Below are 26,669 nucleotides of genomic sequence, written 5' to 3' on the forward strand. Positions count from 1 at the left end.
GCAATATTTAAGTTCCACCGACTTTAGAATTCACACAAACAACTAAACATGAATAAATAAAGACAGACAAATGCCTAAATCATACAATTGATTCTCACATTTAATTAGAAGCATTGTTTCTGTTTGTTGAGAAGGGCTTGAAAGTCCATATATATGGAATAATCTGCTTGATTTTTGTTTCTCAGTTTATATATTAAAAAATAAGTAAACAACAATTTTCAACAGATGTAATTTATCTTTGTTGTTATGATGTTTTCATTTTCTTCACATTTGGAGGCAGAAAATTGACCTGTTTTTGTTATTTGTCTGCGACCATTGTAAGTGATCACTTTTGAATACTTTGTGTCTGAATGATCATTTTTGACTGTGATGTACTATTATGAATACAGTTCATAACTGAGAAGAACAAGGTGAAAGCAGAGTCATTGAACAGCTCTCCTCCAATGTAAATCAAACGTAATTCCTTGTGTGGTAGGAATTCCTTTTTGGTCATGTTCTTGTGAAGCAGTGACATACGCTTCTGATCTGGAGACGTGTTTGTCCGACTGCGGCGTGTGATAGACTTGTGTCCCCTGGGGTCTGACTGCTCTCAAAGGTGGGTACTTTGTCGTAGAATGAAAGGAAAGTTGTACAAAGGAAAATTAGCATGTAGCTAAGTTTGGCATGGCTAAAAGCTGTGCAATGTCCCTGGTTTGATTTATTGGTGACATATTGTCTTTAAGGAGTCAATGGTGTGAGTCGGGGGACACCCTCGACAGGTTGCTCATCCACTATCAGGCATATTAAGACGGTCTACTACTTATACACGCACTCAATCACACCTTGGCATAACTTAGAGTCACCAATAAAGGACAAAGGTTTGCTTAAATTCAGATTGTGTCAAGCTGTAATAGAACCCTGAGACCTTGTCTGCCAGAAAATGATCCTATCACCTGTTTTTTCAGTCAGAAAACACAATTCCATTTGTGCAAAAATCTGTATGCACACAAAATCCTGGAAATTGAGCAATGCACACACCATGTCAGAACATATTGCAGTGAAAGAGCTGCCAAAGGTTTTGGGCTCATACAGTAATTCAGTGTTGCTGTAGAGTAGCATAATGTTAAAAGACAAGAGAGGTGGAACTCTGACATCAGTTTCAAAAAGTCGTGGTTTGCTTGTCCAGTTCATGACGTAAAACAAGCGTTTAAAAATATTGGTAACAGGGTTTGCGGTAACAGTATAAAACTGTTCCCGCGACTTCAAACGCTGGGTTTGTGTGGGCTAAAATATTATCCCATACAAGATCTTGCTGTGGACCAGCCTTAACTAAGTGGTGGTCATGAAAAACACTCCATGCACAATGTCAGTCCCAGGGCCAATGCAAGTGGATTTGATCACTTTGATCACTTCACTTACCGGTGCAGAGCATCTATCTTGTCAGGAGATATTCTCTTCAGCAGTTCTTCCAGCAGATCTGAGCTGTCTGATGTGAGACGCTTGGCTTTGGCCGGTGGGTTGTGAGCAAACCAGCCGATGAGGAGGCCCAGCACAAACATCCCTACTGCAGCAATGAAGTACCTGCAAACACAAAAACAGACTTCATGGGGACACTACTTTGCAAAAGTAGTTCTGAAAACTTGGTAGTTCAGCTGGGCGGTGACTTGAACCAAGTGCATGTCTGCCTCAGTAGAAATGTACTTTGTAAAACTGCAGATAAAAAAAAAAAAAAAAAAAAAAACTTTTTAAAGTGCCTTAAAAACACCCCCAAAAATTGATGCAGTGTAAAACATGAATGTAGTACAACTACAGTACTTAAAGTAAGCATGTAGTTTGACTGTGTAGTTTAAATCCTCCCAACACGAAGAACACACTGACAGGTAATCGAGCACCAAATGGACACATTAAATTAGAAATTAGAAATTATGTGGCAAATTAAGTCAAAAGAGGGGTTCTGTGGTGAGTCGGTCCCTCCTGTCCTGGGTCAAGCAGGACAAGGCATTCAACTATCCCCACTTTCAATAGTGAGAAATAAATGCGGGCCCTTTCAAATTCACACATGGTTGATCATGCGAAACTTTCCTTTCTTGTCCAGCTAAGTAACCTACATCGACACAGCCGTCCTCAGAAGACCCAACCGTAGCAGCAGTCCATACAACTCCTGCGTGTGGACAGGTCGGAACAGTGGTAAGAGGAAGGGAGGGGGTTCAGCGGCATTTGTGAACGATGGATGGTGTAACTCTGGGCACATCACTGTCAAAGAACAGCTTTGTACTAAGGAAATTGAGGAAGTAGCCGTATTAAGCATCCAGAGGGAGTGTTCTCATGTTGTCGCAGAGGTTGTTTATATCCCTCCCTCTGCTAATGGTGAAGCAGCTCATGAGGTTCTGCTGTTAGCAGTGAGCAGGCTCCGGACACAGCACCCTGATGCCCGTCCTCTTTCTTCTGGAGATTTTAACCATAACCCAGTACGTCACCTGCAAAACCAGACACAATAAAACCTTCCAACACCAAGGAGGCATATTTACTGTATCATCTGCCTGCTTTGGGCAAACCTGACCACAACTTACTCCTCCTAAATCCAATGTACTAACCATGGGTAAAGGCAGCCAGCTATGACCCGCACAGTCAAGAGTTGGTCTGCAGAGGCTGAAGAAGCTCTACAGGAGCGTTTTGATTCTACTGCGTGGGTAGTCTTCAGTGACGCCTGTGGAGAGAAGTGTCACTGACACAGATGGTGACACAGATGATATCAACTTGTGTGGAGAAGACTGTGCCCACCATGGCTGTTTTGCCAACAACAAACCCTGGATTACACCAGAATCCAGGGCTTTTGCTTCTGGAGACCGAGAAGAGCTGAAGGAGGTGCAGACGGCTGACGATAAAGATTTGTGAGGAGAAGAAAGTGTACAGGGAGAAGATGGAGCGGCGGCTGCTGCAGAACAACGGCAGAGGCGTCTGGAAGGACCTGGTCAAATGATTTAAAATTCTTAAAAGCAACAGGTCTAGACAGCATCAGTTCAAGGCCTCTGAAATCCTATGCAGACCAGCTGTATGGAATTGTCCAGCACATGTTCAACCTGAGCTTGAGGCCGGGTATCCTCCCTCAGCTGTGGAAGACATCCTGCCTCGTTCCGAGGCCAAAGACCCCCCACCAAAGGAGCTAAACCACTGACCTGCACCCACCGGTGAGCTCCTAACCTCCTCACCTGGAGAAGGCTGGGATCATGTTCTTTGATTTCTTCACACCATCCAGCCCACTCTTCTGGGGGACAAGCTGAGTCACGATGGCGTGGAACACCACCTCACAAGCTGGATATTGGACTACCTGACCAACAGACACCAGTATGTGAGGACTGGGATTGTGTGTCGGACATGCTGCTTTGCGGCATGGGGGCGGGCGACCTTCTTGTCAAAAAAGGGCAGAGCTGGAGGCTGAGGTCCTTTGAGGTGCAGGTTCTATGACTGTGTGGTGATATCAGCCATTTTCTATGCAGTCGTCTGCTGGACCGACCGAAGGAGGCTGGACACACTGGTGAAGAGGGCCTCCTCAATCCTGGGCTGCTCTCCATGGGGAAGAGGTTGGATACAAGAGGACTGTGGCCAAGCTGTGAATTCATGATGACCAACGTGTCTCACCCCCTCCATGAGACCCTGACAGCAGCACCTTCAGTAGCAGGCTGATCCACCCTCGCTGCACGACGGAGTGATTTCGACACTCTTTCTGCCCGGTGCTGTCATGATGTAAAATCTGATGGGACTGACTGTCCATCCTTTGTGGACAGCTATGATTGTGCGTCTTTAATGTCTTTTGTATGTGTCTTTGCTGTCGTTGGCGACTGGCAAATATATATATATATATATATATATATATATATATATATATATATATATATATATATATATATATATATATATATATATATATATATATATTTTTTTTTTTTTTTTTTTCTAATCTTATCTGTCTAATCTAAATACAGATGAAGTTGGTCCTCTTCCTATTTTGGCATCATTCTTTAGTTCTCCTAGTTTTTACAGAACCTGCCAGACACATGGCAGGAAGTGATCAGTGCACTCACTGACAGGCATCAGCGCCTCTGTCATATGGAGTGAGGCTCCGCAGAATTTCACAGCCTCTCTCTCCTTGGACATTCCTTGATCATGTCTCATGTGACTTTATCTCTTGACAGTCAAATAATGTCAGTCGCTGAACATGCATGACATCTGACTCGGGGCTGCTGACTGGCTCATCTGCCAGACTTGGCACAGCAACACTTGTTTATCAAGGTTTGTAATAATCCCAGATAAAGTGCATTGAATTGCATCCAATGCACTTTATTGAATATATTTTTAAATGCTATCGATATGACAAATCTATTTGAGGGGACAAAAACAAACACAACAAACAAACAAACACAACAAAATGATCTTATGATGTTTGACCAGCAGGGGGAGATGAAGTCTCAATGTAGACGGTTACACAAATTTCAGCCAGTTGAAAAATACCAACAAAAACCGTGAGTTCACAACACTTCACTTTGTCCTTGTGCTTTAAAGTGAGGTTAAAATTTTTGTCACACAAACATCCTTCACAAAAATGAATAGAAGCTGAAGTGGCTACCATGTAATACACTGGATGAACATTATTTAAAAACTACAGTGTAACTGTGACAACCCAAAAGCACATATTAGGATGTTTTCCTGTGTGATGTGGTGGACTAACACAAAATACAACACCAATTTCAGAATCTCTGTCCCACACTCTCAGGGGCTGGCATCACTCCTGAAGTACTGTAATGCAGTACAATTCGATGCAAACCATGAGCTCCTGCTTTCAGGAAGAAATAGTGAAGCAGACCAATACTGCTAAATCGACACCACTAACAGTTGTCAGACAGTATCTGTCTCATGAACGTTCAGAATATCTTTTCAATGATGAAATGTCGAATGAAATCGACACAACAGCTGGACTGAAACCACACAGGTCTTCTTCGGATCTGCTTCAGATTTCATTGCAAATGAAATTTATCATTAGTAGTTATTAAATCTCTCTCTCTCAAAAAAAAAATCATCTATCTAAAGTACACAGACAGACAGACAGTGTATACAGACATATATGCTGGATCTTAATCAATGGATTACCCGTAGATGCTCTCAATGCAGTGGTGTGCACATTGTTTCGCCATTTACTCAGGACAACCAACATACAACAACACACAACACAACTCCTGGTTTTAGTGTAGTACTTGAGCTAATACTTTTTCAAGGTCTCTAGTCTTGAACTTCGACATTTTGGACCAGTTGAGCCTATGATTAAAAAAAAATGTTGAAATTTCTGAGGCAGAATTGAATGTAATAACTCACGTATAACATATGACAGACCCCAAAGAACCTGTTGGCAAGAGATCTTTCTTTAGTGTTATGGCGTGTTGCACAGACAATGCTTCAAGAAGCGCATTGTCCTGGTGTATATAGCATTTCAGAGCCCACTTCGTGGCTGTGAAATGATGGCTCTCTGCTCCATAATGACTAACTTTGCAAGACTATTTCAATGATATCTTCCCATCATATCTTCATGGATGATGTATACACTGGTGCTTTGGGGAAATAATAATAAGATGCTCACGTTTTTGACGATGACGTCTCCGCTTGTGGAGTGTGAGCAGACTCTGATTCAACATATAGGTGGAAACCTTGTTTCAATGATGCACTTTCTTAGCTGTAAATGAATAAATGAATCGTTCGTGGTGCTTAATTGGCGAGTATCTCCAGCCCCTGCAATCATTCCACTCCATTCACCTGAGTGTCCCACTTAGTCCCTGGAGCTCAGTTCTTACACAGAACCGTAAATCGCAATTAATTGATCGTACACGTGCCGCTGCATCAAATTTGTTCTTGCAAGGTGTTTTATGAGATGTTTCACTGCAACCCTGCACATGAAAAATTCTGCTTCAAATAAGGCAACCTGAATGGTGGTGAGCATAGCACTGACATGATACGGCAGGAGAACATTTAAATGTAGTTTAAGAGTTGGTTTATCTATATATTTTCAAACACATATCAAAAGAACATTTTCTGATTCTGGTTATTTATCCCTGCAAGACTCTGTAGGCATGAAACTCTTTAAAACGTTTAATTAAAGAAAAAATCCTGAATTTCAAACAAAGTAAGCGGTGACAATAGCTCAACTTCAAGTGTGTTGTTGAAAATGCGTTTTTGATATCAACTACAATCCATGTCCCTGAAAGATGGCAAAGATCAGCAGTAAACAGCATTGATTGTTTAGACTATTATTTCATTCATTTTATGTCATTGGTTTAGTTAATAATCGTACAGATAGGATTTCTGATCTTAACGGATGGATAGTCACTGTCACAGAAAGTCAACTGTCACATCAGGATTGAGACCATTCTATTTGAGGGAGAGATTTAGTTGTACAAGAGTGCAGCAAAGATGGCTCTCGAGGACGTGAACTGTCCAGTAAACTAAAACACTGGAGGCAAAAGCTGAAGGGTAAATCAGGTGTAAAGTGTGAATTAGGGTAAAGTCATTACGCTTTCTTGGAACATTGCCACTTGTAGTCTAAGAGTCATTCTTCCCAGAATGTAGGTTGTTCACCAATATCATCTGGTTCTGTTGAATCGACTTCAGATTACATTTTCCCTATTTTTCTTCTAATAGCTACTTTATTTAATGCATATTCAATTTTAAGGCCTGGTCTTCCTCAAGAACTTTTTCGTGAAAAATAAAATTGATGTGAGGGAAAGCTAAATATACCCTCCAGTACTTCAAGGACAGTTGCAGGACATATGTGAGTGATGGCATCCGTCTCTACACATTCACACAAACGCCATTCTCTTTTTTGAATTTTTAGTGCAATGAAACATCAGACTACATTCGAGCTTGCGAATGTCTAGTATATTCTCCACATTTTCACAGTCATTGGAGCACATTTGGACGTTTAATTCACATTTACTTTTCTCTTTTATAAAATGTCAAGGGGCATTTAATTACAACATTAAAAGTAATAACATTAATGATCATCTTTGAGGTTTTATCCTTGTTTTATCATTATTTTTCTGACTAGGGCTTTGTCTGCCAATCCTTATTGTTTCTTTGGTTTTAGAATAATCTGTAAGACAGACACTGCAGCTGTAAAACTCATTTTGCTTTTTCTTTCTTGAGCTCCTTTACCAGACCAAGCTTTGAATCCTGGATCATTCTCAACTGTTTTCATGACACAATACTGCAACAGTGGGCTGTCAAACGACAGGGGGCAAAAGTCTAAAACACAGTGTAGATCCTGAGTTAAATTTATTTAACAGTCTGTATGTGGCAATGTTTTGACATAAGATATGAAACTAATGCAACATCAGCCTGTCTTTAAATCTGTGTGGTTTGATGTTTTCTTGGGGGATAAATTTAGCATATTCAACTCTGCTTGGTGTCAAAATGTCTCTGGAAGTTTTGCTCCTTCATCTCCAACCCTCCATAACACAAAATACTCTCCAATCTCAAGTTAGATTGCCTTCCATTGGAATCTTTTTTCCCCCTTACATTTCTTATCAATCTCCAACCTGCTGCAGTTAAGGGTCCGTGGTCCATATGTTGTTATGATTCGCCTATATTTTGGTTCTGTACTTCCGTTGTGTGTTTCTTCCTCTCCTCATGTTAATGCCACACAGCTGGAATCATCGTCAATAGCTCATAAGCACCTGGACTCCAGCAACGTGTGCCAGATCAACTCCATTCGTTCCTTGGTATATTGGCTCTCCTTGTTTGTCCTCGCTATTCGCTCGCTGGGTTTCATGTTTTATGACTTCTTGATTATCCCTGGTGCCTGAGTTAGTCTTCTATTCCTTCCTCTGTTTCTGCATGTTTCCTGGTTTGTTCTGTGATTTTTGTTATTGCCGTTCATTGTGCTTAGTCACTCTGTTCACAGATTTACATCCGTTCGATTTTCCCGGTTTGGTGATGCTTTCTGTTTGGATATTTTTTACTTTGTTTTGTTTCTCCAGGTTCTGTGACGCTTTCTGTTTAGGATTAATTGTGGTGTAATATTAAATAGTGTACTCGCTGTGCATCCTGTGAGTTCCTCATCTCGGCACTTGGGTCCCGCTCCGCTCGTCGATCATAACATATGTGCTTTCAACTTAGATCCTGTCCCCAAAACTTGCAGTAAACATATTTAATAATTGAAATATCAAGGGCAACATACAATGAAACATTATATATATATATGGGGTACCTGAAGTAAGTAAATGTACATGTACAAGTGCTCTGGTGTCTCAGGCAATGCAGCACATCCCACATATTATCTATCACTTTCCTGTTGCAGAATGTCAACAGTCCACCTGCTTCCTTACTTTTCGCCAAAATATATATGACTTTTTCATGAGAATACATACTTCATCTACAAAGTATATCTAACTTGGTCCCGTAAAAGCACTGGCCAGTGATGTGATTTCTCATAAAAGACACCTTGTTATTAGTTTGGCTGGGCTGTGGTTAGTGGTCAGCGAATGATGAGTGAGATGTCACTGCAGAGGATTAGTGTCATACTAATGAATTGATGTGTTTGAGGGAGCGGAATGAAAGAGGTGAGCAGATTTCCCACCGTGGGGTTCCTGCTGCACTTGTCAAAAGAAGTTATTAGCAAAGAGCAGCGGCTCTATTTATAGAGGCATTTTCATCAGACATTGCTCGAGGTTCACAATGAAGTGAGTCCATCCAGACCAGCAAGACGCTTCACAGCTTTCAGCTTCTCGCGTCTCTCATGGATTAAACTTGTACAATTTTATTTCCCAGATTTCATAATAGAGTTTAGAAATGTCGGATGGATAAAAATATTATTGACTCATCACTGACCTGAACAGCAAACAATGACGATGGCGCTGGCCTTTATGACCCGAAGCTCGGGTGAAATGGGAGATGTAGTTTGGGTCCTCTTGGAGACGCTCAAAGCGACCATGGGGCGAGACAGAAACGGGAGGTTGAATCGGTTCCATTAACTCTGGATCGGGGTCAGGTCCAGTATTGGAACGGCCTGAAAATGGCAAGTAACATGGAAATATTCATGTTTAATCTTGACACTTTTTAAATTTTCCAATACACCTTCAGCTTCCATTTAATTATTATTATTATTATTATTATTTTTATTTTTATTTTTATTTTTTTTTAATTTACATTTCAATTGCAGGACATGACATATAACATGCTACAAAAAACAACAATACAGCACATAGCACATACTATACAATGTCTGACCGCAATAACATACTAGATATATAAATATATTGTAGTAGTAGAGAAATGGAAATATGACAAAAAAGTTAATGGATCATATTCATATTTCCTTTTTATTTTATATTATGTTAATGGAAAAACTAACACATTAAAACTGAAATAAAGCCCACAAACACATGTGGGTTATGTAAAATTATTTTTCCATTTCCACTTTCATGGGAGAATTTGAAAAAAATGTAGCTTTGTAGCTCTAAAACAATATAAAAATATATGAAAAAATCACTATGGAGTTATAACAAACAGTAATCAAGAATAGTGAAAACTGTATCTAGATCAATGAAAGGCTCAATAATGAAATGTAAAACCTTTGTAACCTTAATAGCGTTTGAAAATATCAGAGTGCACTAATTTAAGAGGATATCATTTGCCTACTGGAGTGCTGGCAATCAACATGCTGCATTTGCATGTGGTCCAAGCTGTTTCCGGGCTCTTGAAGTTCCTCTTTCTTCATCTCCCAGGCAAGATCCAGCGCTCCGGAGCAGTTGAGAACATCGCTGACCATCGGGCCTCCTTGGCTGTCGCACACCTTCCTGTACGCCATGACGCTCCTGTAAACGCAGCATGATGTTCAGAACACACACATTCGCAAACCAGAGTCACACCGTTGAAGACAGCGCCGATATGTCAAGGTTGGTGAAACACACATCCATCTTCTCTCAGCCATCAGCTGACATCAACTGGAATTGCTTGTTTGAATGCAGCGATGATGCCTCGCACTTCCTCACCATAAATCAGCTGCTGAACAAGTAGCGTACGCTGAGTAGACACAGTTGGTGCCTTCAAGAGTCAAGTGTCGATTATCAAGGCAGAAACATCAACGTCACATTTCTTCAAAGTAAGCTATCAACAAAGAAACATATCAATCACTCTAAAAGTAGCAATGCTTTTTTTAAACCGATTTTTCAGTTAAAAAAAAAAAAAAAAAAAAAAAGTAGCGCATGCAGTATTGGTACTTCATGGTGAGGGATGGCCCCATAATAAAGCAAAGCAGGCACTACGAGAGACTATGAATGAGGTCAGACAGCACATCCAACTCCAACGCACGTACATGAAGCACAGGACATGGCAAGGTGATGGACTATCAAGGTAGCTGCTCCGTGTGTGAGTGTGTGTGTGTTGGTACAGTACATGACGTGTAATGTCAACCCTGAGTGTCTAAACTGCCACATTAAACACCTCGGCAGCTCTTCAATTACATGCCTAACATGGAGAGAGGGTGCAGAGGACGACACGCAGTATAAATATATGGGATGTTTTTACACTTCATGAATGGTGAAATGAAGCGCACGATCAATAAAAAAGCTTGTTGTGCATGCTCCAGCAAGTGAATGACAGCGGTGCCCACGTACTATAGTTTGGCCAGATTTGAACAGAAGTGGAAGAAAGAAAACTCAGCTCAGACACTCATCTTTTTTTCCTTCAAATTCACACTTTTTAGTAAATAAATGTTTTTGTACATGTTTTTGAAAAGTTGAAAGAGCCTTTCTCTCGGCAGTAGCACAAGCTGAATACACGTCAGCACTCAACCATGACCTGGATTCCTGTGAAAAGTTTTCTTGATAAAAACTTAATTAAGAAAAAAAATACACAGATGCACTGTGTTACTAATGTTGACTTCAATCTTTATAGACATAGTTCTTCAATTTATTGTTTGAGAAATGGCTTTACAAATACATGTCTTCTGGATGGAGGATATTGTGAATACACGTTTACATACTGTGCTTAGGTAAAAAAGAAGTCTATTATGACATTAAAATACACTCATATACCCACTGGTACAGTATGTAAGACAACAGTTCATAAACCTGATTTTCTTCAAGTGCTGTTTCTGTCAAGCTGAAAATGCTATCTGCGCAGAAACTTTCATTTCACTCTTTCTGTCTATTATGTTGAGGTTTTTTTGAGACATTCACAGAGGAATTGAGACAGGTTAAAGTGATGGCGAGAGTTTGCAGGATGACTTGGAAAGCACTACACACATCAACAGGGTGAAGTGAAGGCAGTTGCTTTGTGTGTCGTAAGCAGGAAAAGTTATCAAAGCAGAGGATTGCAGGAGAGAAGAAGAAGTTGGCAGGAGTACAAAGGGATGAATCTTGGAGCAAAGTATGAGGCAGTACAGGCGAAACCTTTGATTGTTTGTATGACAGATTGAACTTTAAGAAAGAGGAAGGACGGTTACAGGCTGATCAAGCAGACAGGTGTACAGTAAAAGTGTTATATTACAATGGAGTGTCAAGCGAGATTGTTCCACGTAATCCTACAAGATAAGGTGAAGACTAAAGAGTGTACTGTCAAAGACGGCTTTCATCAAGGGCGACGGGCGTTACCGAGCTGAGGAACCACTTCGGATCGAAGATCAAAGAGCGTCGGGCTGGGAAGACTGAGAGACAAAATATTCACCACTTCGTACAGACATTGTGTTGAGAGGAGTAGTGAGACCTGATTTAAGAAAAAAAAAACCCAAAACATTTATTTGGTTTTAAAATTTATCAATTAAAATGAATTACTTTTTCATATTTGAGACACCAGAATGGTCACTTTTAAGTTGAACCTGTCCACATAAGGTTAATATCATGAGGATGGACAGATGAAAGAAGAACATTTTTGTTGTTTTTTAAATTGACGTCCTCCATCAGCCATCATGTCATGGCTGTTTTTCTTATGAAATCACATTGTAAAATCCAGTACATAATCGCATATAGAATAAACTTTGTATGAGATTGATCTGCATCAATTGTTAGAGACATGAAAGTATTATTATTATTTATCAGTATTATTTATTTATTTATTTTTCAACTCAGCAGATTTGGGTCACATATACGGATCACAGCAACTCCATCAGGTGAGCTTCTTCAGGTTCAGAAAGACACAAGTTATGATATAACAATTTAAATCTGTAAAAATAACAATGACATAATTATTTCACATTTAAAAGTCCAAGTGAGGAGTTTGGCACACTTTATTCTGGAGACATTTGTTGAACCAACACACTCACGACCAATGAGTCACAGCCTTAAACTGCCTGCAGACATTTCTCAGCAATTCAGTCCTAAATTGTTGAATCACTAACACACATGAACTCAGGGTAAATCTTCGGTCCCCTTCACACATGGTCACCTTGGTGTATCAGTTACCTTGTCAGGGTGTGCGAAAGCACCGCAAAATGGTTTGGTATCTTGACTGCTATGTGTAAAAACGTGGTTATTCAGTCAGTCTGTCATCACATAAGCATTGAAGTGATCCTGTGTAATGAGGCACTTCAAGTCCCTTTTGCTAAAGTTCCTGCTCATGAGTCACATTTAGAATGGAGCTCTTTGTGGCAGATTAAATAGCACTCAGACAGTTACGCAATGTTTAACAAAAAAATCTTCACCATTCCCTTGTCAGACAAACCACATTCTTTGGTTTTGTTTTATTTTCAAAGCAACAGTTAACAAATTTTCCTGGCGTCTGTTTAAGAGCGGACACAGTGGATTCTGTCTCAGGTGGCCCCCTCTTGTGTCGCACCTCTGCACCTCTGGCGCTCCCTTTTTTCTCTTCTAAGATGGCGGCTAGATGGCTCTAGTTTGTGATCCACCTCTCAAGGATGTCGTCATCAGCTGGGCGACACTGGGGTTGCGAGGCCGAACTTATTTACAACCATCGGCTTGACCACCCTATGTCTCTGTCACTTCATAACACTGTGAGTCACCACGGCTGTAGCAGAATGTGGCGTTTCACAGCCAAACATATACATTCTCAGAGTCAATGTTGCCCCACATGAGGATGAGCCTTCTTCAGTAGAGCACCGTAGCAACGCCTGAACCTGTTCATAGAATAGACTGTATTATACTCTCAATGAGATGACTGCAACTTGAGCACTAGATGAATGTAGTATTAATATTTTTAGGTGAGTTTTCCTGAACATCCAACTTCAACTTTGACTAGAAAAGCATACAAAAGTTGATTGATCAAATGCAAGGAGAGAGGCCCGTCTTCCGTCTTTTCTGACTGGTCGACCCTTCTTTGTCCTTTGTCCATGGATCAGCTGCATGTAACGCATTCCCGAACGCAGATCAAATCCGGTTTTTGAGTAGCCTTATTTTGCTGAAAATAGAATTCATGCAAGACAGTCTCTCATCGATTCTGTGTCTAGCCTTTTCTTGAATCGGGCTGCTGCACTGCACACCTGAAGTAGGATTGAGCTCTATTTCTCCAGATCATATCAAATATTTTCTCTGCTGTTTCTGGGCAAGAAATTGAACACTGATGAAAAATGAATAAAGAAATGCATTGTTTATTTGTTGCATGACTGGTGAGTGATGGTTTATACATAAAAGAAACAAGTCATTAAACATTTTTTTTGTTATTTTTTTCAGATGTTTGTGCTGTTCACAAACTTTTGTTAGTCAAGTGGCTTCTTTAGAGTGTTGGATTTGGAAGTGGAGAGACATGCTGGTCGAAGAATTATAGAAAAAGAGGTGCCTGGGTAAATAAATGGAGGCGAGGATGTTGAAGGCGGTATTGGGTTGAGGAGGCAGACTAGCTTTAGTTGCAGGCCCTCATGAAGTCTGGTTTTCTAGTTGAGTTATCAAATGACATTGAGAAAGCACACGTCTGTGAAATTAATCTCCAATTTTGCTACCATGGAATTCATTTATTTTCCAATAAGAAGCACTTGGAGTTATTGATATAATGAAATAAATATCAAATTCCTCTACGTACATATCTTTAGAAATATGTAATTCCAACAGATTTTTGGAAAGACTGTACCTTGTAAATTTCAGATGTTCACAAATATGGTGGACTCATTTGTTTTTTTTCATATTTAAATCTGTACCAAATCATCAGAAAGCCTAGCGGAACCTGTAGCGGGCAAACAAACCTTGTTGATGCATAACCTTGAGAGAACCAGACACATGGCAGGTGGCCACTCATTGAGAGGAGATGAAGTAGCAAAAAGGAGAGGAGGCAGAGCGTGCACACATGAGAGAGATATCATCTTGAAATAAGATGGAAAGAGTGAAAACCTGTGCAATGATTTAAAACATTGTGGTGGAGATTTCAATCTTCTGAATATGTAAAACATTGAAGAAAAAAATTTCTGACTCGAATGGTTTCTATGCAGCTCCAGAGAAGCACTGCAAAACTTCACCCTGCTTTGTTAATAAATCATGTCCATGGTAATCACGACAGGTCACTTTGTGAAGCACTGTGGCATTTCAATGGCTCACAATAATCAACCCAGAACTACATGGATACCTATCGAAGTTTTTCTGTGCGTCACCTGCTGTCCACCATTGTGAGCTTCCATTTTTAATATTCCATAACCTTGCTGAAGGCTCAGACATAACATGGCACCTTCACATTTATTTCAACACAATGAGGACTGCACATCTGGGTCACAAGTGACAGAAGATAGAGTTAAGATTTCCTGTTTAAACAAGGGAAGATATTCATGCTTATATTCAGAAGAATGAATGGGGTGATATTTATGTCATCCAAGGTACGCATTATTTTACATCAGTTGTTGATGCCAACAATTTGTTCATCATGTTTTGCTATTTCCGCTGAAACAAAGCAAATGAAACCCATTAATTAAATATTAAATATATAAATTGCTAATGGCTAACCTTTTTTGACCCCGCAATGATCCTCCCTCCACACACTGCATGTTTCCGCATACACCATTTATCATGATTATGCATTCAATATAGCGCTAACCTCTGAACTGCAACCATGCAGCCAAAAGTTACTCTAGGGAAAAGATGAAAATGGATATAACATTAAGCAGAATGATAAGGGTTTGTAGGATGAAAGAAAAATCAATAAAATGCAGAGTGAACACTGGTGTATGCTTGACACAGCGCAGCACAGTGGTGTGTTTCAGGTGCTACATTTGTATAATGTTTGTTAAAATACAGAACACTGGCATGTGCATGTTAGTTTAGAAACAAAAATGGAAGATAAAAATGTAACATAAAAATATTTGATCTGGACCGATATGTGAGGATGCGTTCGTAAATGTTTCATGCTGAACTCACATTCGCAGGTCGCTCACGGACAAATGGAACACAAGGTGATCTGGTCAGAGACGAGGGCCTTGTTTCCCTAAATATCTCCCCTGACCAATCATTTCCTCTGTCACGACCTTGTCAGTCACAATAGTTTCAGAGCATTAAACCAGCTGTCAATCATCTTTCCTCCTTCCTCCCTGACACAGGAAGGCAGAGAAGAAAATCCACAAATTATTCAGCATTTCATGTAAATTATACATTAGAACAACCTCAAAGTTGCCTTCAATTGTGTATTTTCTCACTCATGAATAAAACACAAACATGTCATGCTAACCTCCAGGTCCTAATAGGTTTCCCAGAGGTTTTCTTTTTCTTCATCTTGAAGAAGGTACCAGCAATACAAGAAAAAAAAGAAAAAACAACTGAAACTTATAATAATGAGTTCACACTGGTTCTCGTGAGCACGGGGAGAGCAAGGAGACACAGCTCACACTCGACCTGTCACAAGTTTGCAGGTGATGGAACAAGATCTCAGGTGGCAAAGGGAAAGTTTGCTGAAGTTATTTTTCTTATTTTTCTTTTCTCCTATTCAGCTCCATTACTGTTTTTACTTTGCCTCACACATCTTCACATGGACTACATTGACCAAAGGCCCCTGATGCCCTGCTCACATTGTACTAAGTTGATGGTAAGGGGATGTCTTGGATTTTATTTTGATGATGAGTTATTATGGATTGGACGGATGAAGCTATGCCAGCTGGTCAATCCTGTATCTTACAATCATTTTTAAAGGATAATATTACTTACTTGGTGTATATTAAGACACAACACATATGGCATGTATGAAGTATGAAGTGCTCAGATCGGCACATGCCTGAAATAGTTAGTGGGCAACTCATCCAAACAGTGTCCTGGGGGGGATTTGTCTAGTACCCCATGGTTGGCATGTCTGTGATGGAGGCAATCATATGTAGTTATTGGGTATAAACATTGATACCAGAGACACAGGACTTGAGCATCCGTCACTTCCAAAAAGATCTTATCTTCTGTATCCATTTCAGAGAAGAAATTTGGCGGTAAAAGGAGATGTAACATCTGTACACAGTGGTTTGGGCAGTTTGTGTTCTATGAAGAATTTGTATAGTTTATTTATTTGTATTCTTACACTTATCTATTGCTTTAGTGTCTAAGCCCGGGGTGGGCAAAGGCTTTTTATGTGGCCCTCTGAACTTGAGTGAATGAGGCGCTACTGCTCAGAGGCTGATTTACACACCCAGCAGAACCTTTTGCAGTGCCAACTGTGCGTCAAAAGGCAACTACTCAGGCAACTTTTATGCAAGCATTGAAATAAGAAAGGGCTAGTTTCTAAAAGATGCATGTTAGTGCTGGCAGACCTGCTGTTTCCAGGGAGCAAAGCAAAGCTTGAAAAAAATCAGAACAAATCGCAACAAAAATAACTCCAGGCTTCGATGCACCGGCAAAAAGGAGGACACAACCCCACTGAAATGGGTTATGTTCCTCTCAGAAAAAAAAGAATTTTGAAGAAAATATACACCCAGCCTTGAATATTGACACCCTGCAACCTGTTAAAAGGATAAAGGTAAATGTGCACAGCTTTTACATGCCATTTAATAGTAGTCTAGAATTGTGAGCCACAAATCAAAAGGTCTGCCCAGTCCTGGTCTAACCAATGCTCAAATGAAAGCCCAACTTGAAACAAACATCACTGTTGTGGTGCGGAGATTTAAACGTGTGTCATTGGATTAGAAGTTGATAAAGCAGCTGTCAAATTACCCATTTTGTGTTCTCAAAGCAAATTGTTTATCACTGTTGAGGCTACTTTGAAGGGCACCAGGAGACACCTGTAGTGGCACCTCAAACCGTCTCTGACAGCAACACCAAGGACTCGCATCTTGTCAGTTATTCTCACACTATAACTCCTTTGTTTTTATCTGATTTTCTTCCGCGTTCCTTCTTTGTGTTTTTAATTTGTTACTTTCTGTCATTTCCCTTTCCTGCCTACCATCGTCTCCCGAGTCTCCTGCCAACAAACACTGACTGCACTTGGGTCCATTCATCCGCCACCAGGAAAATTCTTTCATTATGCCATTCTGATTTGAGCAACCAGCGATCTGATCAGTGACCAGGCACATCCAAGCATGACGTATCCCAGCAAGCACACCAAACCCCTTCACCCCACCGTCTCGGAGGACCATCGATGTCATCCAGAGAGAGACAAACAATGAAGAGGAAGGTTGAACCGTTGAGCGAGTGAAGATTCACAGTAGTAAACTGCCCAGATTTGACTCCGTTAGGATTAATGATCATTTATTCATGTTGGCTACCACATGTCTGCCAAAATCAGCTCACTTTCCAGTCCACTGAGCACTTTTTGGCTGGTAGTCCAGCTCAGAGAAAAATAGTATGAAGGAGGGAAATGAAAGCCTCCGAGAAACAGATTGTAATGCCAGTCAATTCAGCATTTTGCCAGCCACAAAAACTGTTTCAATACAAAGCTGATATAGTGTGCTTTCCTTCCACTGTAGGATTTAAAGAGTAAACATCTCTTACCATGACTATGATGATCAACTGAAAGTTGGAAAGTATGGGTATTGTTTGTTGATGTTGGATCACAGCTATCAGGTATTATCACGATAAATGTTGTAATTTCGACATTATGAGGACCACTCCATCTAATAAAATTAAATAAAGAGACTCAGAGACCAGTGTGATTATCAGTGGTTCCCTGTATTAAAGATAAGTTTAAAACTACGATCATGAACCAAAGTCCACCACACTCTCCACAAGTGTCACACACTGGTGTCAGCTGTCAAACAACACGGTCTCGTCATCTTCACGTATCCAAGTCCAATGCAGCGAGTGTGTCGTGTGTTTATCTAATTTATCGTGAGATGCAGAATAGTCATCGTGGAGATTGTTTTTGGCAGTATATCGTGTACGATAAGTTAGACATTAGAAAAGAAGGTGTAATGCATTGTGATGGAGGATGAGGAGCCAGTATTAAGACAATTACTTATCTAAAATGTTCGATAACTGTGATATTTTGGATAAATAAACACATAAATCTTCTTCTCTTTATGAGCTCAATAAAACTGGAGAGAGTACAGAGCACCTGGCAGCCTAGGAAGCATGTGACTCATTTTAATAAGCACACTGTTGAGGCTTTTGTGCTTCCTGGCGTCTGCAGAGACACTGGACCACCACACGGCAAATCCATCGCAATCCATTTAATGGCACAGCAGAAGGTGTATGCAGTTCATTTCCACTTGAAATATCACCAGAGTCTTACAAGATGCCATCCATCCATAACCATAGCGCCAACATCTGCCTGGTGCCATGTAACCGGGAGATTTTGTTGCTAGCTGCTGGGCCATCAGAGAAAAACCTTTATTTTTATAGTGATCATGAATTAAAGATGACCTTCCCCGGGGTGTTGGGAGAGAGTAGAGGCTTTATGGATCTCTCACTCTCTAGTCCACATTAAATCTCCTGAATACCAGGGGCCATGTCTCAGGATGTTAGACATGGAAAACAATAACAGCAAAACCGTCGTCTTCTGCCCCTTTCCCATCTCAATCCATGTTTCTCTCTTGTTTTCTCCTCTGCTTTTAGCCCCGCTCTCATCCCGGCCACAGTCTCCATACCAAGTCCATTAAAAAACTGCATTACCCAAAAGTCAACAGGCTATGCAGTCCATTAAGGCTTAAGGTCATGTTTTTCAGTTTGTTTTTCGGGAGAGGCACACAGAGAGCACAACAGACAGATGTGGGCAGGGAAACTAATGGACAAGAAGAGCCAAAGGCTGCTACAAAAAACACACCACTATTCAAATATCAACATGCTCCCCTGCCAGTCTGAACATTGAAATTACCTTCCATCGCAACGCAATAAACAGAATATTAGAAATCCCTGAGGCTGGGGCGTTTCTGTTTCTTATAGAAAAAGATAGGATGAATAAAATCACATTTATTTTCACAATGTGATGTGTCTTTTTTCTGTTCACCCCTGAATCTACAGTATGTTGAAATGTTTGCAGCTTGCATGTTTTTATTGATGGTAGATGAACAAATGATTTGTGATGGAAGGATTTTCCCGTGGATGAAATAATGCTGAAATGCAACGGAAATTTAAGCTGAATTTGTGATTTGAAACAGCTGTTGGTTGGTGTCCAGTGTTGAGCAAACCGGACACACGCTCAATATGTTTATTAAATGACACCAGTAGCAAGTCAATGCAGAGTTGCCACTCACATAGGTCACCTGTCCGACTGCCAAAAATGGAGAAATGGCGAAAACAGATGAATTGCAATTTCACAGAGACATCAATTGTTTGCCCGCAGGCGAAGATGCAAATGTCAGCAACAACAACCCGGGCTCTTCATCAACTTGAGTGTCTAACTTGGACGGGGATGCTAGAAGCAGCGCAGATGTGGTAAGCAGAGGAGGTAGGATAGCTGAGTATAGTGATGAGGAGTAATGGGGAGGAGATGAGTATGCAACCTCAGGGAGGGACACTCCCTTGTCTAAAAGGTGCTAGTATGATGAGAACTTCAATGGGGGTCACCTCTGTGAATGTACTCCGCCACAGTGTTTTATATGTGCAAAGACACGGTATCAGAACCCAATGAAACCTTCACTGCTGCACTGACATTTAGCGAAAGAACATAATCCACCAAAGATTTTGGCCAAGAACTGAGAAGACGACGGGATGCAGATTACTACAGGCAATTTATACAACAGTACAGTGGTACCTCGGTGTCGAGCGTCTCGGACTTCGAACAAATCGGTGTTCAAACAAAAATTCTGAGATTTTTTTGCTTCAGATTTCGAACGAAAATCCAGAACTCGAACGCCCCCGAAAAAAGCTGGAAAAAACATAATGCGCTCAGACAGATCAGCTGACCCACGCGCTTTGTCATTGTGTATAACGCAGCCTCTGTATGCAGACGTGTCCTGTTAGCTACATTTACTGACTCTTTTTTTCTTCATATTGAGGTGTAAAACCTTTCCTGTCTCCTCACTGAGCCGTGGCAGAGTGTCACAGGGGAGGTGCTCGCTCTCCACACCTCCGAGGCTGGAGCGCGCACTCCAGGGTTTGATGTCCTGTTGTGGGCTGGAGCTGGGACAGGGATGAGACGAGTCTCGGACAGAGCGTTACTTGGTTTATGACTTTGTCACAGCCAAACTGCACAGAAGCGCACATTCAGAGCTGGACACGCACCGGGCACCTCTTCACTTCTGGAGAGACGTCACTCACTCTGCAACCCCTCCCACATGCAGCGGCCACACACATAGAGGAACAGCGCACCTGCAGCAGACACTCTACATTCACTCCTACAAAAGACTATGTTAAGGCTTGGAACGCATTATTTCTTTTTCATTCATTCATTGTAATGGGAAAAATCAATTCTGATTTCGAACAAATCGCTTCTCCAACGGCTGTCTGCTACGGATTGTGGTCGAGAACTGAGGTACCACTGCATATGATGGGTTACAGAGTGGCTAATCCTAGATTCTCCCTGCAGTCATTGATATGGTTGGGTAAAGAAAAAACATTATAAATGCTGGACAAATAGAATGTAATTTTATCTAATCTGATACAGTCCACATCAAATCTAATCTAATCCTCTTTGCATGTTATATGAGACCAGGTATGGCTGTTTCACATTGTTTATCAAGTGCAGGAAAGTGATCAGTGGGGGTGATGTCATTGAAAGATGAGAACAGTCAACCACTACAACAGACAGCCAGAGGGAGTGATGCGGTACCAGAGAGTGGTCCAAAATTATGAGGAACGTGAGGGGCAGGTAGGAGTGACCCAGTAATGGGTGAGATGGTTGAGATAAAAGCTGAGACAAGACAACTCCACTTAAGAGACAGAGTCGGTGTTGAACGCTGCTGTTGGACCAAAAGCCAGCAGACGTGCTGGTTGGTAGATGGAGCTGTCATTCCTATTGACAGTGACTGCTGGCTCTCTGGCAATCTGAGCAGTGGCTAGTCACATGTTTCAGCCAATCGGGAGAGTTGTTTTATTTCAGAACAATATGAGAGGAGTTTTAATGTCATGAAAAATAAAACAGATAAAACAAAACCAAAACTTGTAATAAAAATAAATACCATTAATGTTATTAAAATTAACAGGGTAGCAAAATTTGGATTGTACAACTGTGTCAGTTGAAAGTATATTTTCGTAGCCATGTCCGGATGTATGTTCTTGAAGAAGTGAAAACACGAGAAGCTGCTGACACTGCTATGTACATATCAGAATCAGATTTATTTGGACAGGCTTGCATATACGGAATATAAGTCATGCGATAAAAACAAGTGGGATAAGTACTTGTTTTTGGCAACAAATGAACATTCCCATACACATTATTCCCAAATACAAAGTTGTGCAACTAAATCCTTATCAAAATCATTCTGATGAGAATTCATGGCCTGTTAGTTCTAGTCTGGAGGTTCTGAGGCACCTACTACACGGGCAGCAGTTAAAAAAGTCATTAGTCAGTCAGTAAAAATGTCATTTTGTCATTGCCAATTTGTCATTGCAAAGTGCAATCAGCAGCAGAACCAGGTGCAAGTCATAGTCATCAAATTTACAAAAAAAAGAAAAAAATACACTTATAATACAAACCGTAAAAATATGTCACGAATAAAATAAATTTAATAAAACAATGTATAAATATCATAAAATATTTTTTTTTTCAAAATGAACTCTAAAGAAGATACTGTATCAGGAAAATGTAAATGAAAATATTACTAATAAATGATCTAATTCATTTTAAAAACTGCTTTAACATGTGCTTCCATGAGCAGTTTTTACTGTTGGGAGTGCAGCATCACATTCTCATTTTTTCTTTTCAAGAACTTAGTTGGTAACCATCACAAATGTACAGCTGTCAAATCAATTCAGTGACACACAAACTGCCTCTATATGTGGCAAATGTGTTTAACAATCGCTGCTCTAAAACATATGCAAGATTCACACGCAAGTCGAAGGATCAACTGGGGGCTGGAAGATACAATAAACACCTGCGTTCAACTGCCTCATTCACTAGTCTGTTTGCTCGATATGCAATAAGAGGATATGGCTGTTGACCTGAGACAGACTTCAGGTGTTTGGAGGACTACAAAAAAACAGATGTCACAGCAACTGGTCTGTTGTCCTTTAGCCCTCTGCTGCTTGTCATGTCCAGGGTCGGGGGGTCCATCCACATGGAGACAACTGTATTGAATAGGCCTTTCATCCACTCATAGCTGATATGGAAAAGTAGTGGATAAGAAAATTTGCGTCTTCATGTGGATGTAGCCTTAGTTCATGTTGGTAATGTGACCATCAAATAATATTCAATAACTTGATTATTCACGGCCAATACACATTTTTCACTTGTATTACAGTCCCACATGGGCAGGTGCTGCAGCCACGTAGCCTCGATGAAAAGCAACAATTGTTTGTAAACATATGCAATGTTTATTCTGTTTGTTTCTTTACTGCTTGCTGGTGGTGAACAAAACCTCTGTTCTACTATAGTGGAAACAAAAAAATCATGATAAGGAAGTGGAAAATGTGACATCACATCACAGTACGGCGGAATTTAAAGCAGCATTTTACTGAAAGATAATGAAGATAATCTGCGAGTGCACAGCAGCTGACTGATTATGTACTTCTCTTGCAAATGTCGGTTATGGTCTGAGTTGAGAAGTGCATCCAAAAAAACAATGGAGCAGAAAAAAAGCCCCTGTGTCTTTTTTTAGACATCAACTGCCATCAGCCTTCGCTGCCAACAAGCCTTTTATCTAACCACATCATGGCCAAGGTTAGATTCTCTCCCTCAGACGTTCACAGGAATAAACAGTCCTTTATCTCCCTCCTCCCTCCGTATGTTTAATTTCTTTGACTCCCGAGGCCCCAGCACATAAAATGCTAATACCGCAGCGATACCTGGAGCATCATTTATCTGAGTTATAGCACAGCATGCATCCCAGGGGGTTGTCCATATGCTAGCACCATGAGCTTCATTGGCCTCTGTCAGACCATTCATTTAACATCAAGATGTCATGGACTTCAGTGGACTGAGACGATCACAAAGACAGATTATGTGACTGAAGACAGACTGACAGAAATCGCTTTTTTGTGAACAATGGCAATAGGTGGTGGTAATGTACAGGTAGTCTTTGGCTATTTAAAGAAGCAAGAAACAGCTTGAACGATGTTGAGGACTGCACCCAGATAAAGAATTCAATTTGCGTAAGAAAGTGAGAATGCAATATAGAAGAAATGGTAGACTCATCAGATGAAAAATTAAAAGTTATTCAATAGAACTAGAACAAAACTCAGTGTAGTCCTCTGTCATGTAAGGCATTTCCACCCATTTTGTGTTTTTCAGTCAGTGCTACTGGCCAACATTTGTTATTGTTATATTTTCATACCTTTATTCAGCAATTGTATTACCAAAACCACCAAACTCCAGTACGAGCCAGTACTGGAATCAGGGGATTTTTACGACTCGAAGTGAAGTGCAAGGGGCATGATGAACGTCCTGCACCAGAAGTAGTGGAAAGTGATACTCAGACACTTCATCGAAAAGGCCATTGAAGACAAAGTAGGACACAAACAACACCAACATAATAGAATCACCTGTTCTCTGTGCCACCGTCAACATTTCCTGAAAAATTCTCTGTTGTGTTTTTTTTTTTTTTTTTTTTTTTTGCACTAACAAACAACTATAAACACTAACCATGACTTTCACACTGAAGTAATAATGTACAATATGTTCAACGCTGAACCCTGAACTGACATTGTTCTAGGTGTGTGGTAAATCATTTTCATGGTCATAGTTATTTGTCTGTAAAAATATGTGAGAAGTTCCTTTTCTAGCTGCTCTGCTATATATATTTTAGAGATGTTGGAATGCAACTCACATGCTACTCCTGCTATCACATCAGAAAAAGACACAGCTCTACTTTTTACAAAGCATCCTCTGCATGTCGTTCTGTGCCTCATGTCACGTCACTGTGGAACGCACATGCAGTGACAAAAAAATAGATGGATGTCGTCAGTGGCCCAGTGACTCACGCATGACTACCTGCGATGAAAGTCACACCTTCTAGGTCCAGATTCAGACACACAAAAGACAAAGAAAATAAACCCCACTTATGATAAAGGACTCCCGGGATCAAGCTAATGCACCTTACTGTATTGCCACCTGTGACTGTAGCACACACACACAAGCTCCAAGGGTCACTGTTTCGGCACAACAGTAGAGAAAAACAGATGTGTGTATTGAACATTCTTATGAATAGATATTACAGATTTGTTTTTTTTCCATTAAGAACACAGACCTTGGATACGTTTGCAGAAACTTTCCACTTACTTGTCTATTGTGGGTTTTCCATCCGTGTCAAGAGTGTTTTAGATACTGCTGAAACTGATATCAACCGGTGGCGTTCTTGACTGTTGTTGTTCAATGCAAGTGTCTTATTTATTCATTTATTTTTTTTCAGAACACATACTGACGCTCTGAATAAAAGTAAATAAAAAAAAGAGATGAGATGGAGCAATCAGTATTGTTCAACTATTTATTCAATCTATTCAGCCTCTGTTTAATTTAATAATAAAACTTCAGCCCTTGAATTGTTTTAGCTTTATTATTATAACTACTTGCCCAAACACATTTCAATAGCTATGGGCATGTAATGCATGCGATAGTACAGAATTGTGAAGTGCTACACATTAATTTTAAGTGGTGGTCGTCGTAGGTTTCCTGACGCGGTCGTCTGCCTAGGTTCATATCAACACATGCAGGTCTCCCGCTGCGCTGGAGCCTCAGCTAAACACTGTGTTGAAAATGGTTGCACATTCAACAGACATCCACACAGTATTGGCGACACCGACCTCTTCCATGTCGCGATTAGGGTTCACCTGCCAATGAATAAAAAAATGTTCTCTCCAAAAAATGTAAAAAAAAAATACTCTCCAAAAAATGTAGGAGAGAATTGTGGAAAGATTTTTTTATCACACTAGACAAAGGACTGACGAGAGAAAAGAATATGACTAAATTATCATTTATTCACATTTTTTCTATGGCATCTAAGAATTGTGTCCAGATGGTTCCACAGTTAAAGTAATGTAATGAGACATTTCAAGGGAAACTGTAGTGAGTCCAATACATCTAATAGAATAAACATTTATTTATTGTGATTATTATAGTTATCATGACATTTTTTTTTAACCATGTCGCCTGTCTGCAGTAGCTTGATACTTCATACACCACATTGTTTAGTAGTTTAGTACAGATGTGTAAAGAAGCAAGGATGACCTTTCTACTTTACGATTCAAGATCATCTTGCACTGACTGGCTTTCTCTACTTTGGTACTGCAATTCCCACGTACTTCTTCAATTGATTCAAATCGTACACATTTTCTGACAATACGTTATTCATTCAAAGAGTATAAACTGAGTTGTTTACTACTTAAGAGTTTTAGGGCATGTGCAATAAACTGTGTACTGATAGGCTGTGACATTATGCCTCTATCTGTGGCCGGCCTGGGTCCAGAATGCGCCTGGCCTGCCACCCACTCTGCCTCTGATGATGTAATGCTATGCAGTTTTATGCTGGCATTTTTTAGATTTTCATTACTAAGTGACCTTTCAAATTACCAATTTAATATATATTTTTATTACACATGAAGCCATTCCATCTACACTCACCTTGTAAATGAATGAGGCTTGGTAAATATGTCCGGACCTCACACTAACTTCAAGTTGAACCATAAGTTTAATTAGACAAAGTCACTTTTATTAATGCAACGCGAGATGATTTTCTCAAGTGTAGTTTCCTTGTGGTATTTTTCATCACTGGGATTTCCAAATTTGTCCTGACAGCTGGGTGGAAAGCTTGCAGCCACAGATAGACACAAATGCCTAAAGATGATGCAGAGAGAAGAAACAGGGGGAAGCAATGAGGAGATGTGTGAAAGTCAAAGCATCAGTCATCCCTGAGGCGGCGGGTCATTTAGATATGAACATATTCCCGCAAGGATTCACTTGAAACAAGGTGCTGGAGCTGCAGGTAGCATGTCCTTCCTGCCGGGCCCATTAGTCGCCACTGGCAGTTTGTGCTCGGCTGTCGGAACTGCCAATCGCGCCACACTAACAGGCCACAGACTGTCAGGATGTTTTAGAGGTAATGCTTTAATATGATGGGTAAAAATGTAGCTGTGAGTGATGCACTCTTGGTGTGAATGAGGAGTGGCTCATTTAATTCCTAATGCAAACGAGGAGTATAATTATACTTCTGTAAATATTGCATGAAAAAAAGGCATATAATGTGGGCAATACCATAAGCCACAGTTAACTACCAT

The 26,669-nt window shown here is 40.4% G+C and overlaps 1 protein-coding gene across 4 annotated transcripts in view; it reads right to left on the minus strand.

The window, feature by feature from the left end:
- Nucleotides 1-26,669, minus strand: part of LOC128751491 (inactive N-acetylated-alpha-linked acidic dipeptidase-like protein 2) — a 273,010-nt gene that overhangs the window by 151,489 nt on the left and 94,852 nt on the right. For all 4 annotated transcript variants that reach the window (XM_053852550.1, XM_053852561.1, XM_053852570.1 and 1 more), the window contains 3 exons: nucleotides 9,661-9,836; nucleotides 8,851-9,028; nucleotides 1,399-1,560 (listed from right to left, as the gene is read on the minus strand). In XM_053852550.1, coding sequence (XP_053708525.1) covers nucleotides 1,399-1,560; nucleotides 8,851-9,028; nucleotides 9,661-9,829 — 509 coding nt within the window. In that variant the 5' untranslated portion in view covers nucleotides 9,830-9,836. The remainder of the gene's footprint in view (nucleotides 1-1,398; nucleotides 1,561-8,850; nucleotides 9,029-9,660; nucleotides 9,837-26,669) is intronic.

This window comes from Synchiropus splendidus, chromosome 1 (genome assembly GCF_027744825.2).
Source record: "Synchiropus splendidus isolate RoL2022-P1 chromosome 1, RoL_Sspl_1.0, whole genome shotgun sequence".
Lineage (NCBI taxonomy): Eukaryota > Metazoa > Chordata > Actinopteri > Syngnathiformes > Callionymidae > Synchiropus > Synchiropus splendidus.